The 24708-nt window shown below is 33.5% G+C and overlaps 1 protein-coding gene across 1 annotated transcript in view; it reads right to left on the reverse strand.

The window, feature by feature from the left end:
- Positions 1-1989: 1989 nt before the first annotated feature.
- DNAJB14 (DnaJ heat shock protein family (Hsp40) member B14) overlaps positions 1990-24708 on the reverse strand; it is a 47357-nt gene continuing 24638 nt past the window's right edge. The window contains exons 4-8 of the mRNA XM_027599128.2: positions 12716-12901; positions 10496-10590; positions 9622-9731; positions 8612-8784; positions 1990-4392 (exon numbers count right to left, since the gene is read on the reverse strand). Of these exons, the coding sequence (XP_027454929.1) occupies positions 4268-4392; positions 8612-8784; positions 9622-9731; positions 10496-10590; positions 12716-12901 (689 nt within the window). The 3' untranslated portion in view covers positions 1990-4267. The remainder of the gene's footprint in view (positions 4393-8611; positions 8785-9621; positions 9732-10495; positions 10591-12715; positions 12902-24708) is intronic.

The raw sequence follows: 24708 nt of genomic DNA on the forward strand, positions 1-24708 counted from the left end.
CTTCTATTACTTTAGTGATACTCTTAAATGGCAAAGTAGAATCAGACTGGAATGTCCCGACTCCTGTGCCAAAATGAGTAAGAGTTGCTCAAATTCATGCCGGGTGTCATCGCTGTGCAGTTACGACATAGCTCGGCAACCAGTCACCCCAACAGTTCATAAGAACTTACTCAACTAGACACTTTTGAGAAACACTTCTTACCCCTACATAGTTCCACTGCTAGAGACAGAAAGATACAATAATATTTGAAGTGTGGGCCTTCTAATAGGAATCTGTTTTAAAATTTGAAAAGGATCCAAGGAAAAAATTCACACCAATGAAATTCTGTGGAATGATTTTTCAAAGTTAGAATTAAGAATATCCACTGCTAATGGAAGCCCTGCTCTGTGCAAACATAGTGTGGCATATATTAAACAAACACACATTTGAGGTATTAGCTGGAAAAATATATATATGTACACCTATACATGGACACATCCACAGAATATTCACAAGTCCATTGGCCCCAAAACCAGCAGATAAATTAAATGAGAACGAATCACATACCAAGAGGAAAAAGTTACACACAGGGAACTTACAAAAAATGTGGTTATATAATCCTTAATATAAGGAGTATGTTTTGAATTAATGTTTTGAGGGAAAATGTTTCCATTTATATGAAAGTGTTTATTTAACAGTAATGGAAACCAAAAAGGAAGTCTGAATTCTAGGACTGTGTTGCCTGTCAGATTATTAAGGGGATGTGCAAGAATTCCTTGAAGATCCTCATTCTACTCACTTTTTCTTTGTAATTACAAATTAGAATTTTAAAAGATTTAAAAAGTTTTGTGAGTTATTGTTATACTACTCTTTCCTTTTTCATTATTTATAGAGAATTTTATGGATTTTAACTAGGCAATAGTCCAATGTGGCCAATGGACACGGTTTTTTACCTACTTAGTAAAGATTAAAATTCAGATTTATTGTTCATTTTCAGAAGTTTTCCTCTTCAGATAAGAAAAAGGATTATGAATGCCCTTTCGGGTCTGCTTCACTCAGGATGAAGACAGATGGTAATAGGAACCTAAGCTTCATGTGGGGAAGCTGAATAAATGCACAAATTCTCCTTTTGAACCATATGGTCCTTCAACATAACACTTACTTAACTGGAAAGATGGCTCATTTGGTTCTCAGGTCAACATCAAAAAATATTTCACTGCCTTAACACAGGTCGGAGATTTGTTTTTTTTAGGGAAATACATGGGAATACATTATTAATAATGTCACAGTTATTAAATAACAGCTGCATTTAAAACTATTACAGATCAACAAAGAAAAATTGAAGAGGGTAATCATTTCTCTCACTATACACTATTTTACATACTAGCGGAACTGAAGATTTAACAGGAAGAAAACTAAAGCATAAAAGTGCAATCACAGTTAAGGGCTGGAACTCCACATTCCTGTTCCTGTGAACACCTGAGCTGACACAAAAGCAGAGTCGCTTAATGCACTGGCATATTTATGCCTTAAGGATTTACTCTTCTCTACCAAATCTCTGTAAATTATAAAAAAAAAAAACTGTAGTGATTATGAAACAAATTCTTATTTAAGCATTCAAATGCAATCTGTTCCCAAAATATATTGTTTTTATTTATTAGATGGATTAAAACTTGAATTTTCTCATTGAGAATGAAATTCTCAGATTTGGTCAAAATAAATTCTGAAGCTTATAAGCGACTAGCACCAGTCTACTTCGGAACTAAGCAATCAAAAAAGGAGGAGAAAAGGTACTATTTACTTTCCCCCAAATCCTCACAAGGACAACATTTATATGTATGTGTAAAAAGAGATAAAAATGTAAAGCATTAATAAATATAGTTGCTGCCAAACTTCTAAAATACCAGTTAGAAAAGCTAGTAAAGCAGTATTCAAAGATTCAACTTTCAGGCAATTAAAATGAACAGTACAAGTTATCAAATGAAATTGCAAAGCTCGTGTAGTAAAAATAAGATGGCAAAATGTTGGGATTTTTATTGTAAGAGTAGCAAACATGAAAATCTTACATCTCAAGACAGTTCAAATCTTCTTACTTTGTAGAACTAACCCAAAATTCTAAGACACTTGATTGGGCCTTTACACCAAAATATAGATGACATTAAGGACTTAGTCTTTTCTTGCATACTTTATATGTGGCTTAAATTATCAGGCACTCGATCAGTTATTTCTCACAGTTGTCTGAAAATTTTATTTTATCGAACACATTTCCCCCGAACATTTTACAAAATGTGATGGAATGCAGCAATGCAACTGAAATATAATACTGTCCAAAAGCCATATACTTCATAAAATATAACTTCACTTAACTTGATAACTTCATCTATCCCCATAAAGCCAAGATTAAGGGAAAAAGAATCACTCAACAAGAGCTCAATTCACATTAGCGTCAATCACAATAGCGTAAATTTCTCATTAAAACTGGAAAAATAAATGGACAAAATTTTTTCATTTAAAGTTTTGTAAGTTTTCGGATGTATATGAACTTTCAAAATTAATTAGAATGCTATGACCTTATTTTCTAAAAATTCATTCTGCAGGCTCAAGAAGATATTTAAATTTGTATTTTCTTTTAAGCACTGCTATTTTGTTTTATTTAAAAGTTGCATTTCTAAAAGAAAACTGGTGAAGATGTCCAGTTTTCCTAGGGCAGTATGTTGTTTAGTTTAACTCACTAATTCATTCGGATATTTCTACTGATTCATCTGGAAAAGGGGATACAAGAGAACATTTTAAAAAGATTGGTCATTTTAGCAGTTTTTTTCAACAGATGCTATAATAATCAACCACAGTCAGAAAAAAAAATCCTTAAACAAAAGAACACTGCCACTAGAACTAGCATGCTCTCACACACACACAAAACTACCAAAGATGCATTCGTGTTCCATTAACTGAGTATGAAGCAAAATCATTAAAATATTACAACTGTTAAACAGAGAACACTAGAAATCAAATAGTTTTCATACTCAATATACAGGCACCAGAAACTTCAATTTCCAGCTTATTTTTCTAATTTATATTATGGATTGAATTACAGAGAGCTTATTCCTATAAGATAATTGAATTACTCAATGGTGAATAGTTTTTAGCTCAGAATTTTGTAAGGATAACTTGCCATAAATCACTATTCTACCTGCTGCTCACTGTTGCATGTGGCCAAACAGATCATGCTCTGATCATGTAAGTGTGCTGTAATCTACTTATATGTTTAAGAGTTGGCAATCAGGTTAAAAGGCACAAAGCTTCATTTTTGTAGTATTTTTCTCTTATTACTCATTTGTAGAAGAACCCATTTACTTTGGATCCTGCTCAAATGATCACTAAGAAGAGACTAAAATTTCCATGGGGGGCGAAACAGTTGGGTCCTCTTCTTCATAAATGTTAGCAGCCTTCAAAGACAGAAATATAAACATGTGGGGGCCTTTGAATTACTGGAATTGCAAATGACATAACTGCAATTTACTGTTGAAGACCCTTTTGGTTTAATATCTACATAGCCATTTCCTCGTATTTTCTTTAAAATCTATCAGTATAGCATTTCATTTCTATGCATGGCTTAGCAATTCATAAAACTAAATAGCAAACTGATACTCTACACCAGTTCATTTATCTCAATATATATTCTGGAATATAATGGCAATATTAAAAATATCAATTCCCTCTAAGCTGATAATGCTACAAGATTTACACAGTTAAACAGCTTTTTGTTTTTTCTTTTCTTTTTGAAAAAGTTTCATTGCTTAAACTCCACATTCGACATCTGACAAGAGAAACGTAATTTTGTCACAGAACATGTATTCTATCAGTTTAAACTAAAGTGTCTCATGGAGTTAAATGCTAAAAGAATTTAAATAAAAATGCAGTAACCCATATGTACACAAAGTGATCATTCCATAAATATTTACATGACCAAAGGAAACATGGAGAATCACTAAAACTGGAAACTGCTACAGGTGTGATAATCCTTTCTCAAGACATTTTTAGTTAGGAATAATATAAGCTTTTAAAGTGAAAATAATTGCCAGAAGCATAAGTAAAATATTAATTTTAGTTTTCAGTTCCCTACTATTTAAAGGAGCCAGTTAGGTCATAAACAGTCCAAGATTTCAGGGACCAACTATTCAGTTTAGTTTTTAACATCCAATCTTTTTCTTTAGCTCTCATGATGAAACTAAACTTACTTACAGAAAAAATAAAGAGTACACTAAAAGGTATAAATACAATCCTTGTTCATCCTCCTTTATAAATACTGGTCAGCCGCTCCAATTCTTTACAGTTGTCCATGCTCAAGGCGTCTGCCTTTCTTCGGAGCCGATCATCACGGTATACTTTTGCTGCATACTGCATATCTGTTTCTGTTAACAAACAAAAATATTTTGCTAAGTAGATAATAATTTAGGTCACCTACTTATTTAAGCTGAAATGATATTCAATAGAAGCACTTCAATATTATTTCTATTAACTGACTTTTTTTAAAAAAGAAAGAAATCCAAGTCTTACTCCTAAAAGCCTCTGGAAGCCTAGCATGTAAAGCAAACACAGAGCTATTCTGGGAAACAAATTAAAATAAAATCCTATCCCTTTCCCTCACTCCTGTCCCCAATGGTTTAAAAACTACTGCTCTAAAGCATCATCTTGTTCTTTCATACTAAAGATAAATTACATGCTATTCAATCCTGCTAGTGGTTGTTTTATCTGTGACCTCTTGTTAAGGTTTCAGATTAATTAATTATGCCAAGACTGGAGTAGAAAAATTTGAAATCTTGTCCTGAGTTTGCTTAAATTAAAAAAGAAAATCTTACTGAAGGAACACAAAAGGGAAGAAAGCTTGCTATAGAATCACAGTAGTGTTATTTAGCAAATAAGTACTTCTGAGACTTCCTTCAGTTTGTGGGTAGCATTACTAAAGAAAAATAAATGGACTATGAATCTTTAGGTAACTGTTCCTTGTTATCTTCCTGTTACTCTCAGTCATTTCAGTGTTTATTAACACTTCCAAAGGTTGGGGGCACTTAGAAAAGATGTAACTGGAAAAGATGTTTTCTGGAAAACAATGGCCAAAGTAAAGGATATCCAGTCAGGACCACATTCAAAACATACTCACAGCAAAAGTATACCCTCTTTTTAAAGATCTTCAGAAATAACCTTTTATTCAGTCAATCTAGCTAGAATTTAACAACTCAATCAAAACTGCTCCATCCCCTTTATTTACAAATGAGGCACTTGTAAAATCCTTTTAGATATGTCTTCCCAGTGCTCGCTTCAGCAGCACATATACCAGATATGTCTTCCCAGATGAGGTAGATAAACCCAAGTTCACAGCGCTTGTCAATGACAATCTAGATTCTAAGCCAAACTTCCAACTCTTAGCCTAATATTCTTTCCATTACTTCAAATTACTGCTTCTAGTTTATAAAAACCTATTGTATCAATCTAGACATTAGAGTGCTAGAAATGACTGCAAAACAGAAAAATCCTGGTTAAAAAAAAAAAACCTTTTTGATGGCATTTTTTTATAAAACAAGAGGAGTTATCCTAATCAACAAGTAAAGCATTCAATCAGTGGATTAATTAATGTTATACTGAGCTCTTCTCACTTCCATCTTCATTTAAAACCCCAAACCTCTAGAGGCGCCTGGGTGGCTCAGCTGGTTAAGTGTCTGACTTCGGCTCCTGTCATGATCCCAGGGTCCTGGGACGGGGGCCTGGGAGGAGCCCTGTGCTCAGCGGGGAGTCAGCTTGTCCCTCAGCCCCTCCCCCCACTCGTGTTCCATCTCTCTTGCTCTCAAATAAATAAATAAAATCTTAAAAAAAAATTTCCAAACCTACACAAAGTTAGGAGTACTACAATGAACACTAAAAGGTTTTACACCTTGATTGATCAATTCTTCACATTTTGTCAAATTTGCTTTAGCTGTTTCTAGAACAAAAGCTGTTATTGTTGTGGTGGTGATTATTATTTTGCAAAACCTTTTGAGAATAAGGTGCAGACATCATGACCTTTCATTCCTAATTACTTCAGCATGTTTCTCATAAGAACAAGGGCATTGTCTTACATAACCACAATACAATTTTCAAATTCAGAAATTTAACAATACTATAATCCTATTATCTAATATATAGTTCATATTCACATTTTGCCAGTGGCCCCAGTGATGTCCTTTATAGCCATTTCCTCCCCTCCCCATCTAGGATCCAATTCAGGATCATACATTGTACTTAGTTGTCACTTCTTTTTAGTCTTTAAGAGTTTTGTCTTGTTCCACTGACATTGTTGAACATGAGCACATTGTTTTATAAATAATGACTTATTAAATTCAGATTTAGTTAAGACTTCTGATAGTAACTTTAAAAGACACACATAAAACTGTCTAAATATAGCTGTTGACAACTTGGTATAGTAAACAGAACACAGACTAAAAGTCTGTGAAATATTAACACCAATCTTGCCAAATGATTAAAAGATTAAAGTATACCAAGCAAAAACACTTGGCTTATAGTATGGATAGAAAAAAAAATAATTATAGTAAGTAATAATATTGAACACTTACTGATGCAAGATATTATGCTAAGTGTTAGCATGTATTATCTGTTATGGTCCACATTTTAATGATGACATAAGTGAGATCTGGAGAGGTTAACTAACTTGGCCTAGGTAACATGTTGATCGAGCCAGGGTCTTATCTTGCAAGGCAGCCTCAGAGCCTGCACTTTAGCCGTAACATACTATCTTCCCTAAATATGAATATCTTTTCCTTCCTTCTTTCTATTTATACAATCTCCCAATAATTTAAGGTAATAGAATTTAAGTATGCATAATCCAAAACTCACCCCTATTTGGCTGAAGATTAGAATTTGTATTTGAAAGGTGATATATCTAATGTGTTAGTCATTCTTTTAACACAAAATATGCAGGTCTTTCATACGTTCATTCTTATAAATTCATTAATCCTTCACCCAATTATTCATATATCCATCAAAAGTTTACCATATGCCTATGATAGGCCAAGGATCGTGTAAGGCACTAGACATCAAAAAGTGAAATGAAATGAAATAAGTAAAATTTGATATTCACTGCCCTTAAGACCTTCTGCTAACGCGGGTTCTCAGCCTCAGCAATGTCGGCATTTGGGGCCAGACAAATCTTGTTGTGGGGGCTCTCCTTTGCATTGTGGGATGTTTAGCAGCACCCTGGCCTCAATCCCTTTACCTTCCACATTACCAGATGTAATGTGAAGCAGAGGCAAATCATTCCCAGTTGAAAACCACTAGTCTAATGTAACCTTCTCCACACTGAGAACAGACTGATTTCACAGACTCAGAGACTGAGACACCAAGGAGGTTGTATCTCTTCTAACTGCCACCATATAGAATATAGATGAGGAAACCGAGGCCAGAGATAAGAACTTTCTTGGAACTATATAAAAATTATGTTTTATCGGATTTTCCCTAGTGGATGAGAGATGATGATAACGGCTACCATTTTCGGGGCATTTTACTACCTGTGAAACACTTTATTGTCTGATTTAGTTTTCACAACAAACTGGCAAAGTTGGGTATTATTGAGAAGACTGTGGAGCACAGTGCCTGGATTCTGGAGACAAATGGACTGTTTGAATCATGGACTACCTCTATGGCCCTGGGCAAGTTACTAAATTCTCTTTGCCTCAGTTTCCTTGTATATAAAATGGGTATAACTTCACAGTGTCGTTGTGGAGATTAAATGAGTTAATATATGTAAAGTGCTTGGGACAGTGACTGAAATAAGAGGTATTATATAAATGACAGTGATCTCCTCCTCCCACTCCTCATCATCATCCATTTTACACTTGAGGGAGTAAACGCAAACAGGTTACAATATTTGGCCCTAATCACTCAGCTAAAAATTTCAGAGCTAGGATTCAACATTAGTTTAATTCCAAAGTCTACACTATATTGTCTACATTATTATTTTAACAGTCAGAAAAACAATAACCATAACAACACTAGCTTCACATGCAGCATCCCCGTAGATTCTTATGGTCAAGCTTTTATAGGTGGAACTGCTTCTTAAGTTACAGAAGTTGAGGCTGGAAAAGACTAAACAAATTCACTAAGTGTTCCCAGTTATGTACAGAATAAAGGAAAATGGAATGTCAACAGAACTCATTATACATTAAGTGTTAAATGTTTAAGCTAAATTAATGAAGAGTTTCAAACTTCACTCTGAAACAGGATGCATATTAAAACTGGTGACATAGCTAATGGGCCAGAATTTTTTTTTCTTAGTGGTACATAAAATAATGATGCATGTTACATTTGACAACATCTTAATAAAATGGAATTTGGTATTATTCACTCATTCAACCAAATATTTATCGATAACACCACTACAAATACCATTGATTAAATGCTTGCTATGTGCTGAATACTGTCTTAAGGCCACATAAAACATAGTGTCTTAAGTATTGAGCTCCAATTATGTGCCAGGAAATTCTAGAACATTTCTTGAATAGAGAAATCTACAATAATCAATTCTGAAGACTCTGAAGACTTTGAATAAGTTTTTAAATGTTAAACATTTCATAAACTTACTTTGCTGTCTTTCTTTCCAGCAATTATTTCGAATATTAGTCACATAATCTTCCTCCACACTCTTTTCTACTTTTTGTAATAACATTCCTTTATATTCATTTTTAAAGTCCTTGTTGACATAGTAAACGACACCCAAGTTTTCTGTTTGCATTTTAATAGTTTGCCCTGATCCACTGTAAAAGAAATGCTTGATCATTATTTTTGAATTAAAATTGTACAATTTGATCCTGCTACTACAAACCAAGCTAACAAAAACAATTAAAAATAATTAAAGAGTTAATATTGATAATCATGTATTTACATTATTTCAAATTGCCTAAAACCACCATCCATGTCATAAAAAGTAATATTTTAATATAGTGTGTTCTTATAAGTTCTTTCAATTTTTATTTAATAAAAATCTTATTTAGAAATAAAAAGTTATTTCTTATTTTTAGACCAATCTGTTTTTAATACTGTAAAATCACTGGCAATATGATTTTACCAAGTTTTCTTTATGTTCACTATATTCACTAAAGTTTTCTAGAATGCGTATTGTGTTAAATTTCCTTTTTGTCCTGATCTCTTATGGTTAAATGTATTGTGGAAAAATACTTCCTATAACAAAAAACTAATTGCTTTTCTTTAACCAATATTTTACAAAGAAAAGAATGAAGTCATATACCCCTCAATCATATAAATCTATATAACATCAATTACAATTCTACTTTTGTCTTTGAAGTATTTTTGTCTTTTAAACTATTTTTTGCCTTTGATTTCAACATATTACCTATCACATTAAGTTGCTATCAGGTTCAAAAATAGTACTTCTGTCTTTATCCACAATGGCACAGAAATGTAACTAACAAGATAATACAAACTTATCACTTGAGTAACTATCTTTTAAATTAGAAATTTAAAAATCTGACACACTTACAGAAGATTACTTAAAAGTTGGAGAGAGCACCTGGCCCTTTAAAGGAAGCTAGATAGGAAGCAACAGGTTTTGTAAACTTCACTTGGCTACTTACGATCTGGGGTATAGGGAATAAGGAGGATTAGAGACCATCAACTGGCTTAATAATGACACGAGGATCAATACAATAATGGGCATCAGCTGGATAAACACAGAAAAACCTCCCTACAAAAAATCATCAAAAAACAATAAATTGTAATATAAGTGTAGTTGTTAATAATCCAACAGTTGTCATATATTTTTAGAGACAGAAAGGACATTTGAGATCATCTGGTTCAGTGCTTTCAAATCTGATCATACCAGCTTCCTGGAGTGATTCTTAAAATTACCACTTTCCAGGTGCTTTATGCAGAGATCCCGATTTGGAAAACACTGATACAAACTGATCTCATGTTACAAATGAGGAACTTCTCTGTCTCTCTCGCAAAACTATCTTTCCCTTGACTTTGAGGACGATACACGGGAGCAGATGAGTGGCAGAGGTGGGACCCAGGCCTTTCATTTTTTGGTCCAGTGTTCTTTCCATTTACCTTCTTTCTACTCCATGTCATTTAAGTGCTATGTGCAATTGGGTACAACTGCATTAGAACAAGGAAAGTAACTTCCAACTTAAGTTCTTCAGTATTAGTTCTAAATGTTTTAGGACCAACAATGAGAACTTCAAAGCATGCATACTGCAGGGGTATCTTCATCAGAATCACAGAACACCAAACCCAGAGGTATCATTTTGCCCACCACCCTCCACCTTGACTTCTATCCCTGCTCCCTTAGTAACCCTAAAAACTGTCTAGTCTCTATTGAATACATCTAGTATGAGAAAACTCCTTATTTCCTTTTAAAACAACTTGCCCTATTTTCAGACACCTCTAATTGCTTTTCCTGAGCTGAAATTTGCCATTTTGAGATTTCTAATGATATCATAAACATACATCTCCTCTTTCTTCTTCTCTTTCATGTCCACTATGTCGATGCTGATGTTGATGGCTATAACCAGCTCGTCCATTTGAAAATGAATGTACACTACCTAAAAAATTAAAAGCAAGGTTAAATTAAGGAGAGTAACTGTGATCAGAAAAACCATATTTTCTTTTACATTTTTTAAAAGATTTTATTTATTTATTTGAGAGTGAGCAAGAGAGAGAACACAAGCAGGGGAAGGGGCAGAGGGAGAAGCAAGACTCCCCGCTGAGCAGGGAGCTCAGTGCAGCTCAATCCCAGGACCCTGGGATCATGACCTGAGCCAAAGGCAGAAGCTTAACCAACTGAGCCACCCAGGTACCCCTTCTTTTACATTTTTATTAATTTGTTTAAACTACTAAAATAATGCATGTTTTGTGAGTTAGAGTAGTGAATGCTTATTGCCCTTTCCTCCTGTGAGTAAAGGGTGGATGGAAACAGAAATCATTCTTCCCAGACTTTGCTTCCTTTAAAGTAGAAGTTCTCATATGTAGAATTTAAGAAACAAAATAGAGGAACAGATGGGAAAGAACAAAAGGGAAGTAAGGAAGTAAGTAAGTAAGTAAGTAAATAAATAAATAAAATCTTTAAAAAAATAAAAATTAAAAAAATTAAAAAGTAGAAGTTCTTTCTTTACGAAAACTTGAATAAGAGTTCCTACCTGATATGGCATCCATAAAGGACTTTAGTTGTGGTTGGTTGTTTTTACAAATCTTGGGTCATCACTCTGAAACTCTGCTTTCCTCATTTATCAATGAATCACCAATACCTCTAGAAATCAAGACTGTGCTCTAACTCATTTAAAAAAAATGAGTATAAAATACTCGTATAATATACTATGGTAGAGATGGACAATTTATACAAACATTCTGCTGCTGATAGACTTTTAGGTTGTTTTCAAATAAGGTGAGCAATTAGAAATACTGACACAAAGTAAATTATGTTACAATAAGCAAAAGAACTGTAACTCAAAATTCACTACTACCTGAAAGATTTCTGATTGTTCCTAGCATATTTTCCGTCAAAACTACTAGTTTCAATAATTTTTCTGTGAGAAGTAATTATATACCTTAATATGTCAAAATATATGCTATATTTTCAGTCATTAATTTGTATTTACACATTCTCTTTCCTTCAAGGATGCTTTACAATATGTCCTATCAATGACCATAATCTTTCTCAATAATACTCTGATAGAGCCATTAGACCAAAGTATATTGCCACATTCATAAAGATTCTCCTAATTTTGAATCGAATGCTTAACTTAGCATTTAAATAAACGTTGTAAACATGACTGGAGCGATAATTTTAACTATCTATAGGAGCTATTCTTAAAGAAAATTAATTTTCACAGAACTCATAGTAAATATAAGTAGAGTTCAATACAACTTATGCTGGTACTATAAAACCAGTTCATTTAGTAGTACCTCCACAGTATTTTACTTTGATAGCCTAGTTCAACTAATTATTTCTGTCTCAATATAATTTTAAAAACCTTTACTTTATATATAACCTATGAATCAGACATTTTAATATTTCAATGGAAAGTACCTCCATATGCATCCAAATTAGCAATTACAATGTTATGAATGAAGTACCTACCTAGCTCTTCAGAGAACCAATGTCAAATTATCATCTAGGGTATGGGATACCTCCTGTGATTGTAATAGCACTTAACTAAGACATTGCTACTGGATTTCCTCCTTATACATCCTTTCTTCAGCTTTATATAAAATAGAGAATATCTGTACTCATTTCTTTTTTAAAAAAATTAAAACATGTTCTAGAAAAAAGGCAAACTTACAGTAAAGGTCATAAGTCTAACACTTTTTTCGATCTTCATGAAAAATCATCAGAGGATCATAATACTATAAGAAATGTAGTGGAGGGGGCACCTGGGTGGCTCAGTTGGTTAGGTGACTGCCTTCGGCTCAGGTCATGATCCCAGAGTCCCGGGATTGAGTCCCGCATCGGGCTCCCTGCTCAGCAGGGAGTCTGCTTCTCCCTCTGACCCTCCCCCCTCTCATGTGCTCTCTCTCTCTCTCTCATCCTCTCTCAAATAAATAAATAAAATCTTTAAAAAAAAAAAAAGAAATGTAGTGGAGAAGGTAGATAAATCTCTAAATAGCCTAACTGGAGGTGAGAATCTCTAGCTTCATAAAATATAATATTTACGACTAACATTAAAATACCTGAGGGAAATCCACCACCAAAGAATATATTAAATAAGTCTTCGGGAGTTATATCAGCTTCACAACCTCGATGGAAATTAAATCTACCATTGTTTTGGTGATTACATGCTTGTTCTTCATTGCCTGTGAGGTCATACTGTTTTCGTTTTTCTGGATTGCTTAAAACAGCATAAGCATTTCCAATCTCTGAAAGGGTAAAGAGTAAAAGTTGGTAAGCAAAGTTTTTATATTATAAAAAGACTTCCCCATATAAAAGCTACTGTCCTATTAACAACAACAACAAAAAAACCCCAAAAAACAAAATAAAACAAAACAAATCCTACTTCAGGCTAATCAAGAAAATAGTAAAACAGTAACAATTTCTCTTAAAGGTTTATACATTAATGGCACCTGGGTGACTCAGTTGGTTAAGCGTCAGACTCTTGATTTCGGCTCAGGTCATGATCTTAGGGTCATGAGATCGAGCCTGTGGAGGGCTCCGTGCTGGCTGTGGAGCCTGCTTAAGATTCTCTCTCTCCCTCTCCCTCTGCCCCTTCCCCCTTAAAAAAGGTTTATACATTAAATTTATACATTGCTTGCAATTATACATATTATCTCCTGATACAAATTTTTATATGAGACTGCTAAGTCTCCCTACTATCTTGAACATAAAGGAATGTTCATCTTGCTTTCTTACTATTGTGTTCCATCCTTTAATATCCTGCTTCTTTTGAATATCCTAATCTAGTCATTCATTAGTGCTACTCAAACCAATAATAATAGCAGTAGCTACCAACTGCCAGGCTCTGAACCCAGTATGTTATTACATTATTTATTATTATTCCTACTTTACAGATGAGCCTCCTGAGGTTCAAAAAGGTTAGGATACTTGTTCAAGGTCAAAAATTTTTTAGCATAGTAAGTATACTCTATTCAACAGACATTGTAAAACTGTTTTTGTACACTCCAGCCCAGAGTGAGCTATTTTTCATTTTATTCATTAACAATTTATTCCTCTTAAAACTGTAAACTCCATGAGGGTAGGGAGGGTGTCTATGTCTTCACTGAAATATCTCCATGGTCCAGTATAAAGTCTGAATTTGCTTGTGAATGGATCCAGATAGTCTCTAATATTCCTATCTCACTTTGTTAGTTTTGTGATATTTACTTATAAAGAATTCTATTTCCCATCTCATACTCCTGTGTCCAAAAGAGGCAGTGCTACATTGGTTACCAAAATGTCTTCTTGAGGCAATTAACAAAAGTTGTAATGTTTTGATCTAAAAGTAGGAATTACCCTATTCTCATTCTGACACTTCTAATAATCATTTCATTTCATAAATATAGCTTACTTCTTAAAGTAGTTTGTAAGCCTTTTGTAATATGGGATATTTTAAAAATACTTTTTGGATCCCATGTGGTAGCTGCCATAGGTACTATACAAGCAAACAGATGCTCATTAGGTAGTTGTTTTTGGATGATTACGTATCACGCTGAAATTAATTATACCCATATACTCGAACTTTTCTTCTGATGGAGATTCTAAAACCTGGGATTCAGAGATAGCTTTCAGATGGTCTGTGAACCCCAAGGTATGAAAAATTAGTTGGATGATCCATTTATCTGAGGAGATGGTCCAAAACTTTCTTTAGATTCTCAAACAGATCTATGATTCAGAAATATAGCAATCATTTATAATGTTGCTCTAACCGGAAAGTATGATCAGAGATCCAAACAATGTACTTACAAACAACACCAAGGTATTAACCAATACCTAAAAAAGAAGTGTATCTATCAATATCTGCCAGAGTTGTAATTCCAATAATATCAGTTTTAGGATTTACCTCTATATACTAAATAGAGTATTCCAGGTAATTTCACAATGCTGTTACTTTTTAAACTATTGATATATTGGTTTAAGGTTTTATTTTAAGGCTTTGCTATTTAAAAAGATAACTTCCAAACATTAAGGTATTTTAGAAGATCTCTGTGAAATATTGTTATAATCCATAATTGTATATGCAAGACAATTTATTTTATCTACTGTGACTAGAGTAATTTTATATTTACTTTGTGCTACACCCATAATCAAAATTTTTTTTCAGTTCCTTATTACCTAAAAAATTAAATCCAAAATTCATTTTGGTATTCAAAAGCTTTACAAAATACATTTCTACCTCAGTCTCACTTATTTCACCAAAAGTACCTTCCACCATATTCTTTTTTCTTTAATTAAACTTTTATTTTGAGGTAACTTTAAATGTACATGAAGTTGTAATAAATAATACAGAGAGATCCTCTGTACCTGTTACCTAATTTCTCCAACGGCAATTTCTTGTAAAATTAAAGTACTCTCACAAATAGGATATTGACATTGATATAATCAGGATATGGGACATTTCCATTGCAATCCTCTGTTGCTCTTATATAACTACACCCACTTCCTTCCCTTTCCTCCCCTCTTTAACCCCTGACAACCACTAATCTAATCTCTATTTCTATATTTTTGGCATTTCAAGAATATTATATAAATAAAATAATAAAATATATAAATGGAATGAAGCTATTTGGGATTGGGTTTTTTCAATCAGCATAATTCTTTGGTGATCAATCCAGATTGTTATGTAAACCAAAACAGTAGTCCCTGCCTTCACCCCCAATTCATGGTTTCAGTTACCCTCAATCAACCATGGTCTGGAAGCAGATGATCCTCCTTCTGACCTATCATCCATAGGTCAATAGTAGCCTAAAGCTATGTCACAGTGCCTACATCATTCACCTCACTTCATCTCATCAGGTAGGCATTTTATCATCTCACATCATCACAAGGGTGAATGAAGTACAAGATATTTTGAGAGACAGACCTTTTACATAACTTTTATTATATATATTGTTGTAATTGTCATATTTTATTATTATTGTTAATATCTTACTGTGTCTAATTTAAAAATTACCCTTTATCATAGGTATGTACGTATAGGCAAAAAACACGGTATATATAGGGTGCAGTACTATCTGTGGTTTCAGGAATCCACTGCGGGTTTTGGAACATTTCCTCTGCAAATAAGGGGGGGGCACTACTGTAGTTCATTCCTTTTTATTGCTGAGTAGTATTCCATGGTATGGATTTTACCACTGTTTGTTTCACCATTCACCCAATGAACATCTGGGTTGTTTCTAGCTTTTGGTATTATGAATAAAACTGCTATTTACATTCATGTGCAGGTGTATAAACATCAACTTTTACCTCTAAGATAAATATTCAGGAATGTAATTGCTAAGTTGTATGGTAGCTGAATATTTAGTTTTTTGAGAAACTGCTAAACTGTTTTACAGAGTGACTGTGTCATTTTACATCTCATCAATAATGTATGAGTGATCCAGTTTCTCTGCATCCATACAGGCTATTTGGTGTTGTTGCTATTTTTTATCTTAGCTATTTAATAGGTATGTAGTGATAGCTCATTGGGTTTTACTTTACATTATATCTAATGGTTAATGAATGATGTTAAAAATCTTTTCATGGCTTATTTTCCATTTGTATGTCATCTTCAGTGGAATGTCTTTTACTCATTTTCTAACTGAATTGTCTGTTTTTTAAATTTTCAGTTTGGGGAGTTCTTTATATATTCCAGATACTAGTCCTTTTCAGATATGTGTTTGGCAAATATTCTCTCCCACTCTGTTACTTGTCTTTTCATCCTCTTCATAAGGTCTATGCAGAGCAAACCAAAAAAATTTTGATGAAATCGAACTTATCAACTTTCCTTTTATGAATTGTGCTTTTAGTGTTAAGTATAAGAAATTATTGTCTAGCTCAAGATCCTAAAGATTTCCTCCTAAAGATTTGTTCCCATGATTTTTGCTAAGAGTTAAAAAGTGTTTTATATGTCATGATTCATTTCAAGTTCATTCTTGTAAAAAGCATAAGATTTAGGTCAAGGTTAACTTTTTTCACCTATGAATATCTTAACTGTTCTAAAACCATTTGCTGAAAAGTCTATCCTTCCTCTATTAAATTGCTTTTGCACCTATGTCAAAAATCAGTTGGGTATATTTGTATGGGTCCATATCTGGGTTCCCTATTCTGTTTCATCAATCTATTTGTCTATCCCTCTGCCAATACTATATGTTTTGATAACCGTAGCTATAAAGTCAGTCCTGAAATCAGGTAAACTGATGACTCCTACTCCATTCTTTTAATAAATTGTTTTTATTTATTCAGGTTCTTTATCTTTCCTTCTGAGTTCTAGAATAAACTTGCTTTTATCTACAAAAAAGTCTTCCTAGGATTTTGACAGGAATTATATTAAATATGAAGATCAATTTGAGGACACTTGACACGTGAGGACACTCATCTTTACTATGCTGTCCAATCCATGAACATGATATATTGTTCCATTTATTTAGATCTTCTCTGATTTCTTTCACTAGTATTCTACAGCATTCAGCATAAAAATCCTGTACAAGGGCTGTTACATTTACAACTAAGTATTTCTTGTGTGTATATGTGTGATTATAAACGGTAATGCTTTTTTAGTTTCTGTCTATATATTCACTGCTAGTATACAGAAATGTCCTAAATATTTCTAAATATAAAAATTAATGTTTGTACACTTACCTTGTATCCTAAAATATTACAGAATATATTTATTGATTCCAAAAATTTAGGGGGGGAAGATGCATTCCTTGGGATTTTATACATTATTATATCATTTGTAAGCAGGGATAGTTTTATCTCTTCCTTTCTGTGTCTTTTCCTTTTTTCATCTTAATGCACTGATTGGAATTGCCAACACTATACTGAATAAATGTGATGAAAGGAAACATTCTTACTTTGTTCTCAATCTTAGGGGGATAGCGTTTAGTCTCTTACCATTAAGTATAGTATTTTCTATAGTTGCTCTTTTATCAATTTGAGGCAATGCCTTTCTATTCCTATTTATCCGTCAGGTTTTTTTTTTTTTTTTTTCTGCTAGTTTTATCATGAATGAATGGTGACATTTTTCAAATGCTTTTACTGCATTGATGGATACAATCATGAGATTTTTCTTCTTTAGCCTATTAATATAGTGGATCACACTGACTGATATTCAAATAGTGAACCAGCTTTGCAACCTTGGAATAAACTCTACTTGATATATATATATTACTGAATTCTAATTATCCTGTTAAGAAAATCTGGGTTTATTTCATGAAAGACTGGTCTATGGTTTTCTTTTTTTGTAGTGTCTTTGACTGGTTTTGATAGCAGGGTAACAGTTATTTTATAATATCGATTGGGGAATATTTCCTTTTATTTTCAAGAAGAGACTGTAGGAGTAGTTTTAATTTTTCTTTAAAAGTTTAGTAGGATTTTCTAGCAAAGACATCTGAGCCTGGAGACTTCTTTTTGGGGAGTTTCTTGATTACTAATTTAATTTACTTAACAGTTATAGGGCTGTAAACTCTTGCTTTGAGTCTATTTTGCTCTTCTTTTTCTAGGCTTATAAGGTAGACGCCTAGATGACTGACTTAAGCCCATTCCTCTTTTCTAATATATGCATTTAGTGTTATATGATTCCTCTCAACATTGCTTTTGCTGCTCCCCTCAAATTTTGATATGTTGCATTTTTATTCAGATTAGTGTATTATTTTAAACATTTCTTGAGACTTCTTTGACCCATAAATTTCTTAGAAGTGTGTTGTCCAGTTTCCAAGTGATAAGACATATTCCAATTATCTTTCTGTCATTAAGTTTACTTTGATTTCATTGTGGTCAGAAAACACACTTTGCATGACTTCAGTCTTTTAACTTGGTGGAGGTTTACTTTATGACCCAAGATATGATCTATCTCAGTGTATGTTCTGTGAGTACTTGAAAATAATTTATAGTCTCCTGTTGTTGGATAGAGTGTTCTATAAACGTTGATTAGATCTTGTTGGGTGATGTTTAATTCTTCCATATTCTTGCTGATTTTCTGTCAAGCTCTTCTATCAGTTGTTGACAGAGAGGTGTTGAAGTTTCTAACTATAATTATGAATTTGTCTATTTCTTCTTCAGTTCTATCAGTTTTTGATTTATATATTTTGCATGTTTTTTGATGTGAACACATGTATATTGTTACGTCTTCTTGAAGGATTGACCCTTTCATCATAATATAATTCCTTCTCTGGTAACATTTTTAGTGTACGTCTACCTTATGTAATATTAATATAGCCACTCTTGCTTTCTTTTAATTAATGTTTTCATGATACATCTTTTTCCATCTCTTTACCTTCAGCCTGTCTATACTGTTATAAATGAAGTGAGTTTCTTATAGATAACACACAGTCATGTTTTTTTAATTACTCTGCCAATCTGTCTTTTAATCAGCATATTTAGATCATTTACATTTAATGTAGTTACTGATAAATTAGGGTTTATGTCTGCCATTTTATTTTTTGTTTTCTGTTTTTTCCTGACTTCCTGTGAGTTACTTAAACATATTTTTTAGGATTCCATTTTGATTTATCTAGTGTTTTCTGGTGTATTTGTACAACTTTTTAGTGGTTGCTCTAGGTATTATATTATACATACACAACTTATCACAGCCTACAGCTGTCATCATTTTACTAGTCCAGTGTACTGTGAAACCCTTACTTTTTTACTTTCTTTTATCCTTCATTTATAACATAATTGTCTTATATATTTTCTTGGCATGCATTTAGAACCATTATCAGACAATGTTAAAATTTTTGCTTCAAATATCAAACGACTTAGAAATTCAAGAGGAGAAGCAAAGTATACTGCATTTACCCATATTTTTGCTTACCACATTCTTTCTTCCTTTTTCATATTTCAAGATTTCTTCTTTTACTGTTTTATTTTGGTTAGAAAACTTTCTTTAGCTATTCTTTTAGGGTATGTGTGCAAATAACAAATTCTCTTTTTTCCTTCATCTGAAAATGTCCTGATTTCCCCTTCATTCCCAAAGGATGTTTTTGCTGGGTATACAATTCTGGGCAAAAGTTCTTTCCTTTCAAAAGGTATTTGAAAAATGGGCCACTGTCTCCTGGCCTGCATGGTCTCTAATGTGAAATTCACTGTCATTTGAATTGTTTTTCCCTGGTAGGTAAGGTGTCATTTCTCTTTTGCTTCTTTAAAAATTTTCTTTTTGTCTTTAGTTTTCAGAAGTTTGACTATGATGTGTCTTGGTGTGGATTTTTTTGGGTTTATCTATTTGGGGTTCACTCAACTTCTTGAATTATGTAAGCTTATTTCTTTTACCAAGTACAGGAAGTATCCAATCTTTATTTACTTATTTTTGCATACTTTTCCAGCTATACTCTCTTCTTCCTCTCCTTTTAAGACCTTAATGATATAAACACTAAATCTTATCATAGTCCCACTTGCCCCTGGAGCTGTTCAGATTAGATAATGTCTATTTTTCTATTTTCCAGTTCACTGATTCTTTCCTCTGTCATTTTCCTGTTTATTCCATTCATTGCTAGATTTTATTTTGGTTTTTGTATTTTTAAGTTGTAAAATTTCCATCTGATTCTTTATACCTTTTATTTGCTCAGATTTTCTATTTCATTACTGAGACTCTTATTTTTCTTTTTCTTTTTTTTAAGATTTTTATTTATTTGTCAGAGAGAGAGAGAGAGCGAAAGAGCACAAGCAGGGGAAGTGGCAGGCAGAGGGAGAAGCAGACTCCCCACTGAACAGGGAGCCCTATGTGGGACTCAATCCCAGGACCCTGGGATCATGACCTGAGCCGAAGGGAGCTGCCTAACCAACTGAGCCACCCAGGTGTCCCCTGAGACTCTTATTTTTCAAAATTTACTTAAAGCATATTTGTAATTCATCATTGAAGCATTTTTATGATGGATGCTTTAATATCTTTGTTAGACACTTCTAACTTCTCTGTGATCTCCATGTAGACATCTATGACTTTTTATATTTAGTTTGAGGTTTTCCTCATTCTCAGTATGCAAGTGATTTTCTACTGAAATGCGGTCATTTGAGCTATTACCTTATGAGACTCTGGACCTAGCTAAAACTCCTGTTTCTTAATTGTCCTCCTCTGACATTATTCTGGTACAGGAAGAGGAAATACCACCTTGTTACTTCCAGATGGGAATAAAAGTTCAGGTTTCCCCCTTGGCCTCTGATGACATCTGAAAGGAGGAGCTCCTCATTACTGCTGAGCAGGGATGAGATTCCTAGTCTCCCATCAAGTCTCCAATGACATCTCTGTGGCTGGAAAGAGTAGGTAGGGGTGCTGCATTACTGCCCCCCAGGAAGCTTCACTGACACCACAAGGATATGGCTTTGTTTACCTCTAAATAGTGGTAAAAGTCCTAATTCTCCACTAGGCCACTTATGACACTTCCCCAGTGGGGGGGGGGGGGGGAAGGGACACCTTATTACTGTCAAGCAGAAGCACCCACTCCCTACTTGATCATCTCTGTTACAGCCCCAGTAAAGAAGGTAGGCATGTCAAAGCATCTTATTGCAGCCCAGAGAGGGTGACAGGTTATGTTCTTTATTCAGCCTTTGCTGATGTGGGGGTGGGTGGGATGGGACCACAGTTTTTTTCTTTGATATTTGGCTATATTGGATGGTTATTGCTTAAAAATTTTCTGTCTTACTAGGTTGCCCCCTTCCTGGGTGTTTAGCTAGAGAAAGTAGGCTTTTCTTGGGGATTGTTTATCTGTGCTTATTGGTATTTCTGGGCTGTCTGCTTCTCCAGCACCTAGTCTAAGATATAAAAAGCAAAATGAAAACCCAAGCAACTTACTGCCATGTAGTTCTTTGGGTCCCAAGGTCCCTAGCTCATCTACCTTCTTCTTTCCACCTTTCAAAGTTTTTTTTAATGTTTGTTTTGTTTTATACATAATATTCAATTATATTTTATGCAAGGAATAAGGAAAAGTACATCTATTCCATCTTCTTGAAAGTGGAAGTCCTCATTGATTCTTAGATCACTTGTCTCATTCTCATACCCAAATTTTTGCCATTTTCTCTTTTCTCTAATCATACTCATGTCCAGAAAACTCTTAATTCTCACCTATTATATGAAGGCTTCTCTAATTACTCTGATTATAATCTACTTTATCCTCCTGACTTTTCTTCCAACATCTTTATTCAATGTTTTGGTATTTAATTATATTCAGTCTTCTGGGAGATCTTGGGTAAACCAGTTAATCTCTCTGAGCCTCAATTTTCTTACTGGGGAAAGGCAGATGACACTAGTCCCCTGACTATGTCATAAGATTTTAATAAGCATTAAATGAAAAAATAGGAATGAAAAACTATAAAATGCTTATCAAATGTTAGGAATTACTATTATTCCAAATATTCTGTGTGATACTTTCTCTCCTTACTGAATTACAAATTCTTTGAGTAAGAGGATATCTCATATGCTCTTGTTGTATTTCTCTATAAAAACTAGCCCAGATGTTAAGAATATTGAACTACCAGACCTAACACAGGTAATAGCATCTGATCCATTTTTATCAAGTAAACACGTAAACAGCTAAACCACGCCCCTTATTACTCTCACGTGTATGTCAATAGGCACACGTACTCTTCAAATGGTCTCTGAAATACTTTGAAGTATTTGTCTTTGAAGATAAAGGAAACCAGGTATATTTTGAAGACATCCATGTCAGACAGAAGGAAAGGGATCCATTTCATTCAAATATTTTTTAAAAGTATGTTCATATATACTGTGCAAGTCACTCTCTAGATGTAAATAAAATATTCCCTGCTTTGAGAAACCTGAGTTACAACCTTAACTTTAAAGAACAAGCAGCCACATGAACTTAAGAGTTCATTTAGTCTATCTTCCTTGATAGCAACCTCTTAATTTTTAAATCTTTACAAAACACATAAATGAAAAGACACCTGGCTGGCTCAGCAATTTTTTTTTTTTTTTCACATGACTCTTGATTGTGAGTTCAAGCTCCACTTTGGGCACTGAGCTTACTTAAAGAACAAAACAAAACAAACACACACACAAATGAAAATATCTCTTCTATGTAATTTAATTCCTTAAACCAATTACCTTCTCTTTTTCTATTCTTGGAAGAAATAAAAAGCAAATGGTTTCCATCTTCTGTAAAAAGTGTTTTGGTAGTTACAGAGCAATCAATCTATACTTAATTTTCATACAAAAGAAAAAAAAACTATAGTATTTGCTTAAAATAAACAGCTTGGTATCCCAAAAACAGATGTTAGGATCAATTGGTTAAAAATAAAATGATTCAAAAGATAAAGAAAAGACTCTGTGAGCTGAATAAATGAAACCTGCCATTTCTGAATGATGACACTAACTGTAATATTTTCTAATTAACTACCTTTGCTCACCAAGCATCTGTGGATTACAATCTAGTTTTCTATGTAGTTTCCACTCAATGAAAAATGGGCTCATCAACCAACTCCCTATTCTGATCCTCTTTGGGATTAATAAATTGGCATTCTGATTTATAGATAACCTCCTGTGTATTGAATAATGTGAGCCTCTTCTCTAGAGATGAACTACCTCCCAGCATGTTGATAAATATTAAGTTTCTAGTGTGCAAAGTAGAGCATTACACTCTGAAATGTACCACATCAAAGTGTAATCACCTTTGTAAAGCCCCGTCTGAATATCTAGCTGGCGTGACATTTATGCTGCTCACCTCTTCAAAATACATAGGATGTAAAAATATTGGGAAGTCCACTTACTGTTATTCCAAGACTAATAATGCTAAATGACTTCAATACAGAAGTCAGAGAAAGCAGTTTAACATTTTTAACATTAATGGAGAATTAATACCAAAATCACTTAGCAAATCACAAATATGCAAAAACTCACTGCCGAAATGTTTTTCACTATTTAAAAACACCAACAATTTTAAATTAAATGATTTTAATTCATAATGTAAAAAAAATTTTTTTTAACTTTTGGGGGAATGTGCTAAAATTAGTGTTTTTGAGTAAAGAAACATTTTCTGTACTTTCACCATGCCACTTTTAACTTAAGGAAACAAATAGAGAAGGCTCTCACTATCACAGTGATATTTTACTTTCACCAGCACCACTTGGCAGTTGCTTTAATTGAAACATATTAATAATTGCCTGAATATATTTTAGTTGGCAACTTCCTTCAAGATATAAAACTGTTTTGGAAACAATTTAAACATTATTTTGTGAAAGACCAATGAAATCATATACCTTTAAGAGCATTTTATTTTATTTTTTTTTAGAGAAAAAGAGTGCGTGAGGTGGGGGGAGGGGCAGAGGAAGAGGCTGGCAGAGAGAGAATCTTAAGCACGTTTCACATCCAATGCAGAGCCAGATGCGGGGCTACATCTGAGGACCCTGGATCATGAGCTGAGCTGAAGTCAAAAGTCAGATGCCTAACTGATTGAGCCACCCAGATGCCCCAGGAGCATTTTAAAAATGAGTATCTCCTTCCTGTTATTCCAAGACCCCAACATTTCACTGCAAACATTGTATGTTGGCTCTGTAAGTGCCAAATTCAAAAGAAGGAACAATCACAAATATAAGCATTTTCCTATGAATTAGAAATTAACTATTATGAATAAATTGTATGTAATAAAATACAAAATTATAAAAAATCAACTCTCTGACATGTATTTACTAAATTGGCAAAAAACAAAACAAAACAAAACCCAACCCTGAAATAATATTAAGAAAGAAAATGAAGAAAAATAAATAGGAGGCAAAAGGAAAAAAACGAATTCTTTTTTTTTTTTTAAAGTAAGCTCTACACCCAATGTGGGGCTCAAACTCATGACCCTGAGATCAAGAGCTGCATGCTCCACTGACTAAGCCAGCCAGGCGCCCAAAGAAACTAATTCTTAAAAAGAAAAAACGTCACATTAGTTAGAACCACATATAAGAAAATGCAAAAGTTGGCCAGTTAACAGAAATATAAGAACACAAGCAGAAAATTCCAAGCAATTTCCCAATTCTAGACAGTCTCTATTACCCTAAAAACTTGCAAAAGCTATATTTTGTTTTAGTTTAGAAGCTCATG

Source organism: Zalophus californianus, chromosome 2 (genome assembly GCF_009762305.2).
Source record: "Zalophus californianus isolate mZalCal1 chromosome 2, mZalCal1.pri.v2, whole genome shotgun sequence".
NCBI classification, from domain to species: domain Eukaryota; kingdom Metazoa; phylum Chordata; class Mammalia; order Carnivora; family Otariidae; genus Zalophus; species Zalophus californianus.